At 35.7% G+C, this 21,114-nt stretch overlaps 1 protein-coding gene across 7 annotated transcripts; it reads left to right on the top strand.

Annotated features, from left to right (window-relative positions):
* Positions 1–1,590: 1,590 nt before the first annotated feature.
* Positions 1,591–14,894, top strand: LOC114140859 (uncharacterized). 7 transcript variants are annotated; one of them, XR_003594704.1, is made up of 8 exons: positions 1,591–1,707; positions 1,865–2,174; positions 5,155–5,584; positions 6,061–7,320; positions 7,453–7,764; positions 7,844–7,976; positions 8,188–8,233; positions 9,544–10,126. XR_003594704.1 is itself a non-coding variant. In XM_028011125.1 (6 exons), exons 2-6 carry the CDS (start codon positions 7,254–7,256, stop codon positions 9,715–9,717), a joined length of 732 nt encoding a protein of 243 aa, XP_027866926.1. In that variant the 5' UTR covers positions 5,794–5,939; positions 6,061–7,253; the 3' UTR covers positions 9,718–10,126. The 7 variants fall into 7 exon arrangements, 2 of the variants coding, with proteins under 2 accessions (XP_027866927.1, XP_027866926.1); XR_003594705.1 differs by lacking the exons at positions 1,591–1,707; positions 1,865–2,174 and adding exons at positions 4,400–4,575; positions 4,764–5,075; XR_003594703.1 differs by lacking the exons at positions 1,591–1,707; positions 1,865–2,174 and adding an exon at positions 4,400–4,575 and having other exon boundaries at positions 4,764–5,584.
* Positions 14,895–21,114: the final 6,220 nt, after the last annotated feature.

Here is a 21,114-nt window from a genome sequence, read left to right as displayed (position 1 = left end):
GAACAAAAAAATAAATCAATAAGAACTGAATGATTTAACGTGTTACTGTTAAATCCTGTCTTTTATTAAACTGATTCTTCAAACCTCTTTTCCCAGCAGAGACATCAAATGATGTTTCACTGGACTTAGGATGTTTGCATGAAGATTTTTACTCTAAATGTTTTTGTCTTTTATTGTTTAGGATGAAGACAACTCAGATGAACTGTACTCAAGTCTCCAACAACAAACCAGAGACATTTACCAAACTGTCTCCTTTGGTCACCATCAGTATAAAACTGAAACAAATGTCACTGACGGGCTGGGAAACATGGAAATGAACAGAAATTGTAACATTTATGAAAACATTTTGAACTAAAAATCTGTCTTGATAAATACAACTGAATTTCCTCGTTATGTTGTACAGTAATAGACCAACATGCAGATTGTTGAAGGTCAGTGTTCTCCCCTTACACTGATGACCTGCTTGCTTATTACCAGACCGATGAAATATTGTGGTATTATATTAAATCACAACCTTTCTGTTTGTTTACATGTTGAACTTTTTTTTTTTTTGCCATTTAACATTTTTTATTTCTGCTTGATTATGTTTTTATATCATGTTTCTAACATATCTGACATTTTTCATATGTTCTCTTGTTTTTCCTGTAAATAGCTCTAAATTTTTACAAATGAATAAATGAATCTACTTCACCTCTGAAAATGATGGACACTATTTCAACTATATAACACAATGATTCACAATAGGATCTGATTTCTGTGTCCCTACATGGAAGGATATAATTTTATATTTCTTGATGGGAGATTAAAATAAAAACATCCTTGTAATGCCAGTCGCTGACGTGAAATTTTATTTATTTTTATTGCTACTTAAAAGCGACACCACAATGCACGCCTCTTTAATGTTTATTTAGTTTTGTTGTCTATATAATTTGATTCTGGCTGTCGCTGAGCAAAAACCTTAATATCCTGTTATCAAGATGTTAAGAATTTACTGTCATACTGGCAGTAATTGAAGTAGTAAATAATCAGTGGTTCTAATGCATTTGTATCCATGCATCTTTGAAGTGAGATCAGTCTCTTGGATGTTTGTTGCATTTTTCTGTCTGGTTGCGAACATGTTTGTGTCAAAGTGTTGCATTAAGAAGCAACGAGGGACCTAAAGCTGTAGCATGACCTTTCTTCTTTTTACAGCCCACATTCAAAATTATAAAAGTGTGAAGACCACAAAGCAAACAGCAGATTTAGATCTCCTAACCCCATATTGTTGCACAAAACAAGCAGGAAGTCCTGCCTAACATCATAACATGCTGTTTAATCTAACATGTTAGAGTACAGAAAAATACAATAATAGTTAATACCAATAGTAGTTGATTGTTATGCATTTAAGCAAACTAACATTACAAATGTAATTTCATTGTGCAGAGATGATTCCTGTTTGTTTGGTCTGTTGTTTCAAAGAGAAGCCGTCATGCAGGCGCATTTCTTTAAAAAAAAAAAAAAAAAAGAGAAAAAAGTCGCATCCTCTTGTACCGTTTTGAGAGATGAGAATTTGTGGTTTGTGTAGCCTGAAAGATTTAGAGGACAGTTCAGGCGGCTTTGGTTCAGTGCAGCAGCAGATTCTGCTGAAATAAGCTGGTCAGATGGATGCAGTGAGATTCAGCCTTTTACTGCTTCTGCCATGTTTTGGCTGCCATCTGGACTCTGAAGGTAAAAATCACACTTTATTTTCAATTAATTTTGAGTTTTGTTTCTTAAATCAATCAGAGGGTATTTCTCTTTAATTGTACTTTGATCTGATTTACTTTGTATTTCACTGTTTCATAAATCAGACTGTTTCTCATTCGTTGTTCTTTCCTGCTTGCAGAAACTCTTGTAAAAACAATCTGGAAAGAATCTGAATTCACTCCAATCTGCACCAACGAAACATCAAATATCATTATGTTGATCATTTGTAAGATCAGAACAGAGAGAAGCGGTGGAGAGCAGTGCAGTCTGCGGTATAAGAATGGAGGTGACTTTGTTCATGAGTGTGACTCCAGGTTCTCACTAAAAACCAGGAATCAAACTGTGTTTCTGCACCTGACCAGTTTAACAGCAGCTGATAGTGGGAACTATTCCTGTCAGTGTTCAAATCTTGATGGAACATATTTTCCATCTCAGCATCACAGTTAATGGTGAGCACATTTTATATTCCTTCTATCAAACTTACAGTAACTATTTATTCTCTAACAATGTTTGCTTTATTTCCAATAGGCTCATTTCCTAATAATAATCTATCAGATGGAGTTTGGAGCCAGTCTGTAGGAGTGACTCTTCCTTCTGCTTTGACTGCTGCAGCTTTATTAGTTATCATAGTTTCAGTTATTCTGGGATTTATTTACAGAAGACGTCAATATCGGTGAGAAACTAATTCAATATTTCTTCTTTTATTTACACTTAGGTTTCTCAACATAAGCAATATTTTTTTAAAAAGAAAGAAATGTATTTCTTCTGTAAAATAAATAAATAAATTAATAAATAAATCAGGCCACCGTTGCACGGTTTTATTTCTCAACAGAGAGCAACCGGAGTCATGCATTCATCATCTAGAAGAGGTAATTTACATTTAAACAAAGGATGTATTTATTTATTTACACATGCAGACGTCTTAGCTTATTCTGCAACATGTTTTGTTCTGCAGGACTTGACTGAAATTGAGCCGTACATCTCCTACACTCAGAAGGAAAATTCACTTTATTCAACAGGCATATTGCACAGCTGTCAAATTAATTCTGACTCTACAAATATTGTCTAATGAATGGATAAATTTACCATCACAGTTCTTGGGTGTTTGGATGTTTTTCTTTTGTATTTCTGATCATTTCCTTCTGATTTATTTATGTTGAATGGGTCTTGCTGTATTCGGTTCATTTCCCAGTGTTTATTAATGTTGTTGTTATATAAGTTCCTTTGTGCTTAGTTTCTTGTGTTAGTTTTTTTGTTCATTTGGATTCATTTCATTTCTCTCTTTTTCACTTGGCTTGTTGCTTTTCTGAGTTTTAGTTCATCTTTCTGGACTCTCCCTCTGTTTATCTGCCTTCTGTCTCTTCCTCAGCTGTCATTTGCCACACTCGCTTCCTTATAAAGGCATGTTCATATAATATATAATATATAATATATGTATGTACATCCTTTAACATGTTTCCAGAAATCTTGGCATGATGGGTTTTTTTTGCATAAATGTCCAAAAACAACCAAGCAAGCACAAAGAAAAGTTGCTATTTTTGGTCATTTCTAAAGAAAAAAATCTCCAAAATGCTCAACACATTGCTATGCACTAAAGCTGATGATGGATTGTATAAAAATAGGTTGGAATAAACATTTGATGCTGCTCATTTTTATTTAGTGTAGAAAAACACATTGAAAACATTTTAGCTGATCGGTGCCTCATGAATTTAGAAAAAGAAGTTAAGAGTCAGGCTTGGTTAGACCATGATCAGCCTCAACCACCTTTAAACCACATTTAGACATCAGTTGACATCTTCATGTTTTTTATGGGACATCTTTTCATCTTTCACTTTTTAACTGCGTTGATCAAGAACTACAAGAACTAGAACACGGTGTCTCTTCTCTACCATTTCAAAAAGGGTTTTTTTTGTTTTGTTACATAAATGTTATAGTTACTTGACAAAAGCTCCACATTGAAACATCTTTAAATTTTTTTCTTTAAAGTTGTTGAAACACTCAGTAAATCAAATTTCAGAAAACTATTAATCTTTTGAAAAGAAATCTGTTCTCTTCTCAGTATATTTCCTGAATTGGTGTTTTGTTTCTGTGTCCCAACGGAATCATCATAGTCATATTTCAGCCTGGATACTTTTAATCTAGTATTTAATAATGCAGTAAAGAAAAAATACATTCATTTAGAAATATCTATTTATAACATAAAGATGGAAAATAAAAATACTCTTATTGCACTGCAAAAAACGTGTCAGCGTGAGTTTATTTTAATCTACAGGACTTGTGACCTGCAGCATGATGGTTTTTCTCTTAGCAGTTCACATTCAAGATTATAAATATGTGAAGACCACAAAGCAAACATGACATTTAGATCTTCAGTTTTGCTAACCACCTATTTTGCAGAAAACAAGGCAGGAAGTTCCATCTGCCATGACAACATGTCGTCATGCCACTAACTCTGTGTGATCTAAGAGGCGACGGTACATTAAAATACATTTCTTTAATGGCTAATATAAGTAATAGCTTGAATTTTAAACAAACCTCTGACCCATCATGACATTCAAACTGTAATGCTGAGATGTGCAGAGATAATTCTGGTTTGTGTTCTGTTGTTTCAAAGTGAAGCCGTCATGCAGACGCATTTCCCTTCCAGAAAAAGTGTCACATCCTCTTGAACCACTTTGAGAGATGAGAATTTGTGGCTTGAGTCGCCCAATAAAAGTTCAGAGGACAGTTGAGACGACCTCAGTTCAGAGCAGCAGCAGATGTTGCATCGATAAGCTGGTCAGATGGATGCAGTGAGAGTCGGCCTTTTACTGCTATTGCCATGTTTTGTGTGCTTTTTGGATGCTGAAGGTAATGTACAAAGTCTAATTTTCTTTCAATTGAATCTTGAATTGTTTTTCACTATAAACTTTCAGAACTGGTGAACTGGTGTTCTATAAGGTTTCTGTTAACCTTAATTTCATCTGCTCTATTATTTTAAAATTCCACTCTTACAGCAATCAGACTATTTTTCATTCATTGTTCTTTCCTGCTTGCAGAAACTCTTGTAAAAACAATCTGGCAAGAATCTGATTTCACTCCAATCTGCACCAAAAAAACATCAAATATCATCATGTTGATTGTGTGTAGGATCAGAACGGAGAATAACGGCAAAGAGGGATGCAGTTTACGGTACAAGGACGAAGGTGACTTTGTTCATGAGTGTGACTCCAGGTTCTCACTAAAAACCAGGAATCAAACTGTGTTTCTGCACCTGACCAGTTTAACAGCAGCTGATAGTGGGAACTATTCCTGTCAGTGTTCAAATCTTGATGGAACATATTTTCTTCATCTCAGCATCACAGTTAATGGTGAGCACATTTTATATTCCTTCTATCAAACTTACAGTAACTATTTATTCTCTAACAATGTTTGCTTTATTTCCAATAGACTCATTTCCTAATAATAATCTATCAGATGGAGTTTGGAGCCAGTCTGTAGGAGTGACTCTTCCTTCTGCTTTGACTGCTGCAGTTCTCTTAATTATCATAGTTTCAGTTATTCTGGGATTTATTCACAGAAGACGTCAATATCGGTGAGAAACTAACGCAATATTCCTGGTTTGTTCTTTTACCTAAATACAAGCTTCACGGTTAAAACTGCTGATTTAAAATTTCACTTGTGGTCTTTATTTGCATCTTGAACATAATTTTTCCATTATCCTGAATCTAAATTGTTTTTTTTAATACATTTGCCTGAACTCTACCTCCAGATGATTATAATAAACTTTTACACTAATCTGAGGTTCCTCTCGTATTAAAGCTCCTGTTTAAGATCTGAAACACCTGGATCACCTGTGCATAGATCTGCTGCAGCCATAGTGAGTAAATATATTTATTTTTATGTTGTCATTGTCACAGAACACTTTTTTCTTTGCCATTTGTTATAAAGAAGACTAGAAAACACACGTAGAACATGTTTCTATCTTATGAATTTTGCCGACCACTTTAGAGATTATAAACTTGAAGCCTCCAGCTGACTGTATGTCCATTTTTTTTCACTACACTCATCCTTCCAGTGGTGGTTTTTTAAGTGGTTGTTTTCTGGGCAGTTGCAGAAAATAACCACAAGATGACACTGTTGAGCGCCCCGGACGTCTAGCTGCAGTAACCAAACTGAGTCACTGAAGCAATCATAATATTCACACAAACTCTCATCTTCTTGATACCAAAACTGTGAGAAGAAACTGTTGCAGTTTAAACATGCAAATAAAAGGAATTTAATCAGTTGCTGCCTTTTAATAAACAGATTTCACAGTTCTTGAAATTGTTCTTTACTGTTTACTTTATTGTTTAGGATGAAGAAAACACAGATGAACTGTACACAGGTCTCCAGCAGCCAACAGCAGACATCTACCAAACTGTTTCTTCAGGTCACCATCAGCAAGAAACTAAAACAAACTCGGCTAACAACATTGAAACCGATGACCTGGAAAATCTGGAGAGGAACAGGATTTGTAAAATCTATGAAAATCTTTGTACCAATAATCTGTTGAGATGAATAAAGTCTGATTGGTTGAATTTTCTTTCTATGTTTAACTGAGCAAAACTAATTATGACGCTATTTCAGTTCTTTGGTGATCGACTTCTACGTTGGTTTGTGTGGACAGAATCTGCTAACTGAAGGATGACAGCTGAAGCTCTTCACCTGATTTTCACCCAGTAACAAATCCCTTTTTTTAAATGTATATTAAAGAATGAGCTGACCTTTGAACTCGTCTCTTCATCAATTTTGTTTTTGTTACCTTCACATTTTTAGTAACTGGTGGTTTTATTGACCACAATATTTCTGGCAGGATTTGTGGCTCACTGGAAAAAGTAACTGCAACAAACTTCAGTGTGAGGTTAAGAGTCTGTTAACTACTTACATTAAGTGAGATCAGTCTCTTGCAGCTGCTGATGCATTTTTCTGTCTAGTTGCGAACATGTTTGTGTGAAAGTGTTGCACTAAGAAACGAAAAGGGACCAAACCTACATCAACCTGTACCAGGACGCTTTCTTCTCTTACTGCTCACAGTCAAGCCTCAAAATATGTGAAGACAACAAAGCAAACATGACATTTAGATTTTATCTAGTCTTATTAAGCCCCTACAGTTACAGGAAACGAGGCAGGAAGTCCTGCCTACCAGAACGTGCATGGTTAGGTTTGCATCTAGCTGTGTCATTGTCTGATATAAGGGGCTACAGTAAAGAAAAGTACCTTTTTCTGCTGGGTAATATAAATAAGAGTTGATTGTTTTTGTTTAATAGTCCTGTTGGGTCAAAGGTTTGCTTAAAACCGAAATGCAAATATACCTGCAGTTTGTGTGCTCTGTTGTTTCAGAGAGCAGCGGTGAAAGTAAGAGCGTTTCCTTTTCGGAAAAAGTGTCACGTCCTCGTGAAGCACTTTGAAGGGCGAAAATTTGTGGTTTGAGTCGCCCAAAATGTACAGAGAGTTCAGATGGCTTCAGTTCAGTGCAGCAGCAAACGTTGCAGTCGCAGAGTAATTAGATGGATGCAATGAGAATCACCTTTTTACTGCTTCTGCCATGTTTCGTGTGGCTTTTGGACGGCAAAGGTAGCGTTGAAGTCGTCTTGTACTATGAAATTTCAGTTTCTGTTCATTTTATTTCCATCTACTGCATTTTTTGTCAATCGACTATTACAGCATTGAAACTATTTCTCATCAATTGAACTTTACTGTTTGTAGTGACTCTTGTGAAATCGATTGGGAAAGGATCTGATTTCACTCCAATCTGCACCAACAAAACATCAAATATCATCATGTTGATCATTTGTAAGATCAGAACGGAGAGAAGCGGTGGAGAGCAGTGCAGTCTGCGGTATAAGAATGGAGGTGACTTTGTTCATGAGTGTGACTCCAGGTTTTCACTGAAAACCAGGAATCAAACTGTGTTTCTGCACCTGACCAGTTTAACAGCAGCTGATAGTGGGAACTATTCCTGTGAGTGTTCAAATCTTGATGGAACGCATTTTCTCCAACTCAGAATCACAGTTAATGGTGAGCACATTTTCCATTGCTTGTGTCAAACTTTTAGGTGCTATATATTCTCTAACGATGTTTGTTTTACTTCCAAAAGACTCAAATCCCGATGAGAATTCATCAGATGAAGCTGTGAGCCAATCTGGAGTGATTCTTCTTTCTGCTGCAGTTCTCCTAGTTATCAAAGTCTCAGTCATTCTGGTATTTATTCACAGAAGACGTCCACATCGGTGAGAAACTGATTCAATAAAGTTTCTTATTTTACTTAGATTTTGGGTTTCCAACTAAAATAGTTGATTTTTAATGTCATTTTTCTGCTTCTTCAACATAATTGTTCCATTATCTTAAGTAAAAACAAACTTTTCTTTGAATGTTTGTCTCAACTTTACATTTTGATGATTATACTTTGACACTAATCCTGAATTCTTGCACTTTTTTAAGATCCAAAACATCTGGATCATCTGTACATGGATCAGCTGCCTCTATAGTGAGTAAATCTAATTTACTATTTTATAATTTACACCTTTTTTTTGCCAAATGGCATAAAAAGGACTAGTAAACACATGAACAGGCATTCCTTTTTATTCTCTATTTTCTATTCTACTTTGCAGACCATTTTAGAAATTACAAGCTTGTATGTTCCAACTGGCTGGAATGAAAAACAAACATTCATTTGTTTTCCCGTCTTCCATTTATCTTTCCATCCATCCAGTTGTGGTTTTTGATTTGAGTCATATGTTTGGTTGCCCAGGGCAACATCAGAAAGATCTGAGAGACAGAAAAATATATCATCTCAGTCTGTTGCAACATGAAGTAGTTTCCTTCTGCTTTCGTAACAGAGAGTTTGTTCCATCTGATTGCTGCTGAAAACTTTTTTTTTATCAGTGTTTTCAAAATCAGATTTTTACAGGAATGATTTCTCTCTTAAACAATGAGGTAATGCCCAGATGATCAGTTGAATTTGCTGATCATGTACATAGCAATGGGAAGTTGACATTGTGGAGTTTGATAATAGATCCAAGTGGCAACGGACAAGGAGAAAATCACAGGGCCCAAAATAGAACCCTGTGGCACACCTCTCAGAACAGGAGCTGTAGATGTTTAAAGATATAAGACCAGATATTATTATTGTGATGTTTAGGAAATCTAAATAATTTTGGTTATTCTAATAGACCTAAAATAAGACATTTGACCTGACTTAATTTCAGACGGTGAAAAAAAGAAGGTGTACGTGTTTTTCACACACACTTCTGGTTTCATCTGTATATAAAACGTATTGAATAAATAAGAGTTTGACATGGCTGTTGAATCCTCAGAAATAAATAAAAGTCTGTGTATCTGTTTGGTGCATTAACATAAACTACAGTCAGAACAAATCCTTCATTAATTCTGGTTCAATAAATAGACTGTTTTAGCTGCAAGGACAAAATGATGAACTAAATTCATCTACGTAACAAAAGTATTCATGTACTATAGAAAATAACCACAAGATGGCACTGTTGCACTAATGCAGAGAACCATAGATACAGGAAAAAACGCTTAAAATATGCATACAAACATTAATGCTCGTTGTGCTGAAACTGTGACAAGAAACTGTTGCAAATGTGAATTAGAGAAAATAAATAAATGAATAAATAAATAAATAGTATGTTCTTGTCAATTTCTGCTTTCTAGTAATTAGATTTATCAGTTCTTGAGAGATTTTCACTAAGGAGCGACGTAGATTGATGTCTGTCTTGATTAAGGGTATTTTGCTTCAAAATTGTTTTTAATGTTTTTTTTATTATTGTTGTTTAGGATGACGATAATTTGAATGAGCTGTACGTGAATCTCCAGCGGCTATCCAGAGACCTCTATCAAACCGTCTCCTCAGGTCACGATCAGCATGAAGCTCACACAAACTCGGCCAAGAACAATGTAACCGGTGACCTGGAAAATCTGGAAAGGAACAGGAATATTTATGAAAACTAATAATCTATCAGGATAAATACAGTTTGATTTACATCAGGCTGAATTTTCTTATGTTTTACTGTATTAATTAAGCTAAGATGATGTATGTAAATTTACCTCTGGTAACAGAATCTGTTACATTCTCACATCTTTATCAACTGTGTTATGAACAGAAGGTACTATTTCTATTTTTGCAAAGTTGTTAAAACACTATTAATACATTTTCTGCACGGGTCAGGACGTATGTACATATAAAATGTACTTATTATTTATGTACTGGTGTATTATGGTTTTCATTTGTCTTGCTTGAAAATGCATGGTTTATATGACATCACTGATATGCAGTGGTGTCCAAACGTTTTTGTCATGATGGCCAAAATCATCCGAGTGAAAAGGACTCGCAGCCAAAAATAAATTTTAAGAAAATGCACAAGAATTCCTTTATTTTTTGTCTTACTTTTGTCTTTTAATGAAATATTAAGGCAGTCTATTTTTGTTGTTGTTGTTAAATGGGACTCTATAAATCTTTGACATCTACACTTAGCAACAAGAAGGCGTCAGCAATTGCTGTATTTATCCACGGCAAAACAATGGTGGAGAGTGGCAGGAACAAGAGAATTTAGAAAATGTAGAAAATATTATAAATCTATATAAATCTTTTAGCAGTGCCGCCATCTTCTTGAATTGTGGCTAAAGGCTGAACAAAATCCTTCAGAGGGGCGCTAACAGCCCTTAGCCTTCACTTTCAGCCTATGTTCCGCTAAGGTTAAACTGCGGTTTAGCTCTTTAGCTTCCTGATCACCAGATATAGTCAGGAACTGTTTTCTCTTTTAAAACAGGACTTAAAAAATGGCTAAATTACAACAGAAGAGTCAAAGAAACTTAGAGGAAGCAGTTAAGCTAATTGAGGTTAAGCTGACTTGTCAACAGGTCAGTTTACCCAGAGGCCTCAAACCACCAGATTATTTGAAAAGTCAACTTGTTGCCATTATGTTCTCTGACTGAGGTGACAGAACCTGTTTAACTGTCATGTGGTTCACCAATATTTGCAAAGATTGGTTTTGGATTCCTTGTGAGTTAAACGTTTGTGACTTTACAACTCAAGGAAGCAAAACTGAAAACACAAATGAAGGACCGACCTTGCAGAATGACACAGATCATCAAGTAAACCTGCAGCCTTCACAAATGTAATCACTGTAGAATGATGCTAACCTAGAAAGACACATTTTGTTGTAGCTGATTGATGCCACACAAAAATAGGCCAACAAAAAAGTTGAAAGTCATATTTGGTTAGACCCTGACCAGCCATAACCACGTTAAAAAACTATATAAGCAACCTTCTGTCAAAATTTAATCGGGGAGTGATTGATGGGTGATTAATGACCCGTGACTAATTGATTTTAATTTTCGGTCACATGATCCCCCCCAATAGAAGCAGAGACAAGGGGTTCGGTGTTAGAAAATCAATAGTAATATACAATATAGAATAGAATAGAATTACTTTATTCATCCCAGCAGGGAAATTATTTCGCAGTTACAGCATAGAGACAAGACACACAACAACCACCACTGAGTAGCAATTGTAGACAAAATAAAAATAAAAATAAAAACTAACATGCTGTCAATATAAAAAGCAGCTTAGAGCAGTCCTTGCAAAGATTCAAAAAATGCAGATACAGTATGTATATGTAAATATATGTACAGCAAGTGTGCCACAGTGCAGTTGTGCGAAATTGGACTGATTAGTGCAGAACAATGATTTAGCTTTTATTGTACAGTGAGATGGCATGTGGCAGGAAGGATTTCCTGTATCTATCCCTACGACAGCGGAGCTGGAGCAGCCTATGTGAGAAGGAGCTCCGCTGTCTGTCCACTATGTGGTGGAGAGGGTGCTGTTTATTGTCCATAATAGACAGAACCTTCTTCAGTGTCCTCCTCTCCACCACAGTTTCCAGTTGGACAATATAGTATAGACAATATAGTATATTGAAATAGATTTGGATGTTGTAACTACCTCCGGTTTTTAAACAGAAGGTCTTTCTGATATACTGCCTGAAGTGGGACAGGCCCCAGCCATCAGGAAGACTCTCATGACCGCCGATCATCATGCATGACACGTGTGGCTCTTTAAATTTCTGATCATCTCAATTGGGTCTCTATCAGGGGTTGATTGATATGATGTAAACGACAGCACAGGATTCATTCTCGTGACTTTTGGGGGGAGGCCCCATGACAGTGCTGCTCACCAAGCCATTCGTGTGTGTGTGTGTGTGTGCGTGGGTGGGTGCGTGTGTATGGGTGGGTGGGTGTGTGGGGTGTGTGCACACATGTGAGCACTTGTGAGGGAATTAAAGTATAACACAATTAAAGTACAAAAAAATAAAAACAAGTGACCATCAGTATCAGGATTAATATATATATATATATGTATATATATATATACGTATATAGTATATTTAAATAGAATGTTGTAATTATCTAAGGTTTTGCTCACCAAGCTGTCCGTGTGTATGCGCCTGGATGCATACGCATGGACACACAAAAATATGCTTTTTTGATGCTTTACGTTTACCCAAGCAACCCTGCAGTTCTACAAATGGACCTCTAGAGGATATTAGGTCGTGTTGAAGATGAAGTAGCTGCGCCGTAAACAAGGTTTCCTGGATATTTTAGTCTGACAGTCTAGACTGGTAAAGTGTGAAGACCACAAAGCAAACATGACATTTAGATCTTACAAACACCGAATTGTTGCAGAAAACAAGGCAGGAAGTCCCATCTGTCATGACAACATGCCGTCACGCCCCTAGCTTTGTTCTGACTTAAGATGGTGCAGAAAATACATGTTCTAATTGCTAGTAACCGTAGTAGTTGATTGTTTTTGATTTTTAAACAAACCTCTGACCCATCATGACATTCAAACTGTAATGCTGAGATGTGCAGAGATAATTCTGGTTTGTGTTCTGTTGTTTCAAAGTGAAGCCGTCATGCAGACGCATTTCCCTTCCAGAAAAAGTGTCACATCCTCTTGAACCACTTTGAGAGATGAGAATTTGTGGCTTGAGTCGCCCAATAAAAGTTCAGAGGACAGTTGAGACGACCTCAGTTCAGAGCAGCAGCAGATGTTGCATCGATAAGCTGGTCAGATGGATGCAGTGAGAGTCGGCCTTTTACTGCTATTGCCATGTTTTGTGTGCTTTTTGGATGCTGAAGGTAATGTACAAAGTCTAATTTTCTTTCAATTGAATCTTGAATTGTTTTTCACTATAAACTTTCAGAACTGGTGAACTGGTGTTCTATAAGGTTTCTGTTAACCTTAATTTCATCTGCTCTATTATTTTAAAATTCCACTCTTACAGCAATCAGACTATTTTTCATTCATTGTTCTTTCCTGCTTGCAGAAACTCTTGTGAAAACAATCTGGCAAGAATCTGATTTCACTCCAATCTGCACCAACGAAACATCAAATATCATCATGTTGATTGTGTGTAGGATCAGAACGGAGAATAACGGCAAAGAGGGATGCAGTTTACGGTACAAGGACGAAGGTGACTTTGTTCATGAGTGTGACTCCAGGTTCTCACTAAAAACCAGGAATCAAACTGTGTTTCTGCACCTGACCAGTTTAACAGCAGCTGATAGTGGGAACTATTCCTGTCAGTGTTCAAATCTTGATGGAACATATTTTCTTCATCTCAGCATCACAGTTAATGGTGAGCACATTTTATATTCCTTCTATCAAACTTACAGTAACTATTTATTCTCTAACAATGTTTGCTTTATTTCCAATAGACTCATTTCCTAATAATAATCTATCAGATGGAGTTTGGAGCCAGTCTGTAGGAGTGACTCTTCCTTCTGCTTTGACTGCTGCAGCTTTATTAGTTATCATAGTTTCAGTTATTCTGGGATTTATTTACAGAAGACATCAACATCGGTGAAAACCTAATTCAATATTCATAATTTCCTTTTTCTTTTTTTACTCAGACTCATGTTCACAGCATCAGCAATATCTTTTTAACGAAAGAATTGTTTTTTTGTCTGTAGTTAAGAATAAATCCGGCCGCTGTCTCATGCCGTTTCTGTCTTCACTTGAGTTATTGTAGCGCTGAGAGACTGAGCTCTACTTTCAATTCCTGTCTTATATAAGTCACTGTAATAATAATCCGATTATTTATAACTGTTGTATTTCCCAACAGAGGGCAACCAGAATCATGCAGACATAATCTAGAGGAGGTAATTTGCATTTGATTTTATTTACACATGCAGATTTTAAGCATGTCTTAAACTTCTACAACGTGTTTTGTTCTGCAGGATTTGACTGAAATTGAGCCGTACAGCTCCTACACTCAGAAGGAAAATTCACTTTATTCAACAGGCATCTTGCACAGCTGTCAAATTAATTCTGACTATTCAAATATTTTCACTTGAACAGACAAATTTGCCTTCACTGCCCTTGGCTGTCATTTAATTTGTGTTTATGGTAATTTCCTTGTGGTTTATTTATGTTCAATACATCTTGCCATACTCAGTAAATTTCCTTGTATTCATTAATGTTTGAATGTTGTTGCCATATAAGCTAATTCCTTTGTGTTTCGTTTTTTGTTGTGTTCTGTTATTTGTGCAATTGGATTTAGTTCTCTGAGATCACTGTTGATCTTTTCCACTTGATTTGTAGTTTATCTCAGTTGTAGTTTCTGTACCTGGACTTCCTCTCTCAGTTTCTCCGTTTTCTGCTTGCCTCAGCTGTACAACATCAACTTTGATTGGTTCATCTGGTTTATCTGTCATTTTCTACTCCTGCCGCAGTACAAAAGCTCGCTGGTTCTCATTGCTCATTGCTGGACTCTTCAGTTACACTTCTCTTTCTCGTCCATCAGTTCCATGTTCCTTTCTCTTTTATAGGGATCTGTAATTTTATTTAATTTTTTTCCCATCATTAAAAACTCTCAACTCAGCAACTAGAACATTTTGTTCAACTTAATGTTAGATGATGGCGAAAAAATTTTTTTTATTGTGTTCTTTAATAAAGCAGAAGTAAATATCTGTTTTTACTGCATTGAGTTTTATGATGAGTGAACTACTGTCTGATGTCCACCAGGTGGCTCTCTTGCCTTATTTCAAGTTTTTAATTCGTCCTCTGGAATGGACATGATATTTTTCTCGGATTAAACCAATAAAAAAAATGAAGGAATTTGTTATTTCCATGTTACAGACTGGTTTCTTATTGAACAAAAACAATGAAGTTTAGACTCTTGATACTAATAAGTTTCAGGCATCAGACAAGACGAGCACGTGTATGAAGCGAGAGACGGGGAGGAGTAAACATCTGTTTTCCATCAAAAATATACATTTATGTTCATAGCATCTTAAAAAAAATTACTCTCAGTATAATTTTAAGTATTTCCAGTCATATTATTTGAAGGTATTTCGATTTTTTTTTTCTATCATGAAATCGCAGGATTTTTTAAAAAGTTTAGTGTTTTACACACAAACTGTTGGGTAAATTGTATTACTAGTATTATCAAATATTCGTTGTATCATGTAGCCTTGTAGTTACATTTAGATAATGTTTACTTATATGCTTTTTCTCTTTACTCTTAGTATAAGTAATGTTTCTGTGTGTTGAATAACTTTGATTTCCTTCCTGAGGCCTCCCTGGGAAAGAGAGCAGTGAGGCCTTCCTGAGCGATAGCAGTGACAACTACTCCCAGCAGAGTTTATTGCCTTGCAAGAAACTCTGCTTTCCTTTGTCTGTTAGATAGCAATAAAGCTGTCGCCGTGAAGACATACAACTTGTTCTGCTCGACGCCGTGCCTGGAACAGAAGAATCTAGTGTGTAGATAACATGTGTCTAGATAGTGATTGTCATTAGCGCTGCAACTATGTGATGAATTGTTTCCCCCGCCCTTTGAGAGTTGCAGCACCCAATGTAAGAGGAATTCTAGAAGTAATAAAAAGCGAGGAGCGGACAAATGTGTTTCAGAGCGGTTGGAGATTTGTAACTGAATACATGTCCCTGTCCGTTCTCCTCGCGAGTACAAAGAATCTAACTCTCTTGTCTTTCCTGTGTTTGTTTAATTTGTCTTTAATAGGTATTTAGACCTGACACAAACTCTGATTATCGGCAGGTGCAAATCCACACATTGGTGCTGAATAGTAGCATATTTTCTCCAGCTTATAAATAAGCGTTTATAAATGTATTAATAATCTCATCTAAAGATTTTAGAATGTAGTTGCGGGCCACTACCACTGGATGGCAGTAGACGGATAAAGCTCAGGCGCAAACGACATCTGAAATAAAAATATTGGTCAATCATAACAATATAACATTTTAAAAACATGGATTTTTAAAATCATATTATTTCATATTATTTCTAAAGAAATGTTGTTAGATTTTTTTATTGCTGTGATCTCAACAAGCTGACGTGTATCCTTAATAATTATATTTTTTATTTTTCTGTACCCTGATGCTCCTTCAAAATAAAAACACCGGAAATATGTAATATTGTTGTTTGACAACGGAAGTTAAGATTCAAGTACATCTAGCAATGTTATTATTAATTAAATAGCACCACTTGCTTTATTTTCTGTCTAAATAACATTTCAACTTGTTTCTTTTGACTCAAAAGTTAGTTAACGTGCCTCATGGAGTCGGTTTCTAGCCGTTTTTGCAGACACATGCACATTTGTGGCCTGCTGGAGGTCATTTTGCAGGGGCTCAGGCGGGGCTCCTCCTGCTCCTCCTGCTCTTCCTGCTCCTCCTGCTCCTCCTGCTCCTCCTGCTCTTCCTTGCACAAAGGCGGAGGTAGCGGTCCTGCTGCTGGGTTGTTGCCCTCCTACGGCCTCCTCCACGTCTCCTGGTGTACTGGCCTGTCTCCTGGTAGCGCCTCCAGCCTCCAGATTCTATTTGCACCACAGCATGTGGAATTGATTGTCAATCAGTGTTGCTTCGTAAGCAGACAGTTTCTTCACTCGATGGTGTGAGAAGTCATTTAACCAAGTGGTTACAGTACCAGTTTCTACATGTTTGCATCAACTGATCTTCTTTGAGTTGAGTTGAAATTTTCAGAATATATATATATATATATATATATATATATATATATATATAATAGGTGGAAAACGTTTAGAAATATTACAAAACCAACCTCATTTTACATACAGACATTTTATAATCCTACTGGTGCAGATAGCCGTCTCTTTGACTATGAAAATTTGAGGAAGATGCTCTGACACAAAATGATCAACCTCTCATTGTGTGTCAAGCCCTAGTCTGACATATTTGGGCCAAAAAGTGATTAAAAAAAATTAAAATAAAGTCCAATTTCCTGTTTTAACATATTTGGGTTTTTTTTTGACTGAACTCTCAATAAAATTAAAAAATGTTTATAATTTTAACTTTTTCTACAAATGCCAGTCAGCAGTGTGCTCCCTTTATTTTGCAAATGTAGAAAAAAGACATTGGCAGCACCAAACTAGGCTTCTGCTTAGCGCATTTACGCCAGCAGAGGGCACCCGAGGGTACCTACAGTCTAAGACAAACACCTGCCTCAAAGCTATAAAGAGGTCACTTAAAATTGTTATCTAAGAGGTGGTTGGTTGGGGAAGGGCGAGGAGAGTAGGGTGTGGAGTGGCTGGAGAACACGTTTTTTTTTTAAAAGTGAAAGCGATTAAACGTTATCTGGCGAGTAATAAGTTGAATTTAAAGGTGGTTTTTGGCATAATCTGGATTGTGAGTGGATCAAGATGGCTGGTTGTAGTGGGGGGCTTTCAGAAGATGAAAATATGGACACAGGATGGTCTGTGGTAGAAAATAGAAGAGGGGGAAAAGATAAGGTTAAAAAGGGACTAAATGTTGGTAAAAGATCTCTTGAGGATGAGGAAGAAAGAGTTGAAATAATAAAGAAAATAATGAAGGAAGATTTTATAGTCATTAAAATTTAGGGCTGGACAGGATATGATTGGAGTAAATCCTATCAGTTTGTCAAATGGATTAAAGAAAGTTATTGGAGATGTAGAACTAGCTAAAGTCTTAAGGGATGGAAGCCTATTTATCATTTGTAAAAATGCTGAGCAAAAGAATAAGGCCCTAAAATTACAAATGGTGTGTAAAAAAGAAATGCTGGAAAGAAAGGTAGTTGGGGAAGAAAGAGGAGTAAAAGGGGTAATATGAGGGATTCCTGTAGGAGAAACTTGGAGGAGCTAAAGAAAATAATAAAAGGAGGAGAGATTACAGGCATCAAGCGATTACAGGCTTTTAGGAGTGGGGAGAAAATGGACAGTACATCTACTACTGGATTTCAAAGATAGAGTTCTGCCTGATAAGGTGATGATTGGTTACATGAGCTTTAATATACTGCTCAAAAAAATAAAGGGAACACTTTAAGTGTTAAACACCTGTTTAAGTGTTCCCTTTATTTTTTTGAGCAGTGTATAAGAGCTTATATTCCACCACCTCTCAGATATTATAAGTGTCAACGGTATTAGACTTAGACTTAGACTTGTACTTTATTGATCCCTTGGGAAGACGCCCTCAGGAAATTGAAGTTACCAGCAGCTCCCAGGCAAAAAACAAAGATAACACACAGTAAGCAAAAGTGCAAAAGAATACAAAAATACAAATTAAATACTAAGGTACACACTAAATGTGAGTAACCAAAACCTTAAATTATGCAAGAAAAACCTTAAATTATGCAAGAAACAAGGAATAAGAATATAGAATATAAGAATATAAATAAATCTAAATACAACACAAAAAAAATATAAGAATTTGGCGGATAGATTGACCAGTGATATCGTATTGCACTATGTGGTTTGACCTGATAAGTATGGACATACTGCAAACGTTTGTAAAGGGAAACAGAGATATGGTAAGTGTGGAAGTGAACATCCTTATGGTGAGTGTGGAAATAATCCTGTTAAATGTTTTAACAGTGGAGGAAGTCAAACTGCAGCATATGCAGGGTGCATGGTAAGAAAAGAGGCAGCTGAAATTCAAAAAGTTAAAACTGATAAGAGAATTACTTATGCTGAAGCAGTGAGAGAAGTGAAGAATAATGATAATGATCCACAAACAAATTATGAAAGAATTGCAGACAATAATCAGTGTAATATTACATTGGAAAGTTTTTTAATGCCAAAGATTTATCTTGGGATAAAATCCATGAAGAAGGATCATCTGAAAATGAGGCTTCTCAAATCATCACATAATTCTAATATTACAATGGAACGCTCAAAGTTTAATAGCTAATGGTCAGGAATTTAAAGGCTTCATTAATAATCTAAATACAAAACCAGACATAATATGTATTCAAGAAACATGGCTCAAGTCGTCATTGCAGTTTAGTGTTCATGTTTACTCAATCTTGCATAAAAACAGAATAAATGGGAGGCTGTGCCATATTTGTAAAGGAAAATATAAAATGTATTCAGCTCCAAATAATATCAGATTTAGAAATTATTGCTGTAGAAATTTGGACAAATGATGGGAATATTAAAATAATAAATTATTACAATCCTTGTAAACAATTAGAAAAGTTCAAACTTGAAACAATCCTAGAGACTGGACAGGGAAAATAGTTTGGTGTGGGAACTTCAATGCACAAAGCACTTAAACTACCTTCATTTCATCTTTACCTGAGTCTACAAGCGTCTGCCTCACCACCATTTCATGACAATAACAGATAAATTGACAGTGTACAGGTGAATTAATGGCTATTCTAATGGCTTTAGAGTGGATTGAGGAAACAAGAGAGAGGGAGGTTTAAATTTGTTCAGATTCAAGTAGTGCATTAATAAGTATTCTAGAGATAAATTCAGAATCAAGACAAGATATTATATTGGATATCAGTCACTCAATATTTAGGATTAAAAATGATGGTTCTCATGTTAAACTAGTTTGGATCCCTGCCCACATTGGTGTGGTAGGAAATTAGTTGGCTGATAGTTTTGCTAAGAGTGCTGCAAAAAAGAATATTGTTGATTTAAATGTTAAAATAAGTAAAAATGAGGTAAAGAATATTATTAAAATGTATATCAAGAAGAAATGGCAAAACCAGTGGGATAGAGGATTCAATGCTAGGTTTTATTGTAGTATTCAAAAAGAAGTTGGGGAATTAAGGAAATGTAATAGAATTAAAAAGAAGATGTTATATCTAGAATAAGCTTTGGAAATACAGGATTAAATAGTACTCTTAAAATAATTAATAAGCATAGTACAGGTTGTTGTAACTATTGTGGAAAATTAGAAACAGTCCAACATATTTTTTTTTTAGAATGTAATAAATATGTTCAGGAAAGACAGGTGTTACTTAGAGATTTAAGTAGGAATAAAAATAAATTAGATATTAGGGAATTGTTTCAGAGATCATCTGGGGATGTAGTTTTTAGCAGTATTTTTTGTTTTCTAAGAAGAACTGGCATTATGGGGTGATTATAATAGGTAAACGATCCATACTCCAATCTGGAAGGTGGCGGTAATGCACTTATAAGTTGTTTGCCAACCGCCATAAAAATAAAAAAAAAAAGAAGTTATCTAAGAGGTTTGATTCATAAAATAGACAAGATTTTAAATTCAAAATATTTTAATATTTAATGTATTCAAAAAATAATATACATTTTGCAAATATCAACCAAAAAGGAGAGGCGAAAGCATTGCAGCCACTTTGGATTGTCTAGCGGAGTCGGCTTATTACATAACACATATCAATGTATTTATCAAGCAGCCATATTCAGTGATCAAGCAGGGGAAAATCTAAGCAACGTCTTTGTGATGTCGTAACTGGAAAATCAAGTTCTCCTGAAAGCACCTTAAAATGTTTTGTTGGCTCTGAAAAAAAAACCGTTTTTTCTCTGGCAGCTGATTGGCGGACCAGCCACACCTGTGTGCAGTTGGACTCTGAGGGACATTTTTTGTCTTAATCAATTCATTAGATTAGAAAAAATATGTATATATTGTTAAGTTGTAAAAACTGGGAGTGACTTTCAGTAATATTTAATGAATAACTTGTGTTTGTTACATAAAACAAACGAGATTGTAGTTTGAGATCTTAATCAAGCAAGTTTGGAGGAATTGAGATGCATTTTGCATGTGTTTTACATCAGAGGCCCCCTAGTGGTGGGGTCGTGATAATACTGAGAGAAAAAGAAATGTGTTTGTCAAAGTTGTACGTTTTCTGTTTCAGCATATTCCAGTTTATGCAACTCTGTAAAGATCCTTCTAGTGAAACCCAAACCTCAGTTTTGTCCAGCAGTAACTGACACAGACTGAGGTTGGCGTGTTTTTCCTGTTTCTGATCAAAGTGTGGATTGGACTTACTGTATGAACGTGGTTTGGTTTTGAGCTTGAAGTCTTCCTCATACTCATTTTTTGTTGTTGATGATTCAGGATTTCAGCTCGAGTTCCCCACGGACAGAAAC

This window comes from Xiphophorus couchianus, chromosome 24 (assembly GCF_001444195.1).
Source record: "Xiphophorus couchianus chromosome 24, X_couchianus-1.0, whole genome shotgun sequence".
NCBI lineage: Eukaryota > Metazoa > Chordata > Actinopteri > Cyprinodontiformes > Poeciliidae > Xiphophorus > Xiphophorus couchianus.
The sequence above is the reverse complement of the archived record's forward strand: the minus strand, read 5'-3'. Positions and strand labels throughout refer to the sequence as shown.

Excerpts from the sequence above, each read along its gene's own strand:
- LOC114140859 (XM_028011126.1), top strand. The coding sequence starts at position 4,509 with ATGGATGCAGTGAGAGTCGGCCTTTTACTGCTATTGCCATGTTTTGTG. Across the intron at positions 5,076-7,843 it reads TCTCAGCATCACAGTTAATG|ACTCAAATCCCGATGAGAAT; the intron begins GTGAGCACATTT and ends TACTTCCAAAAG. Across the intron at positions 8,234-9,543 it reads ATGGATCAGCTGCCTCTATA|GATGACGATAATTTGAATGA; the intron begins GTGAGTAAATCT and ends ATTGTTGTTTAG.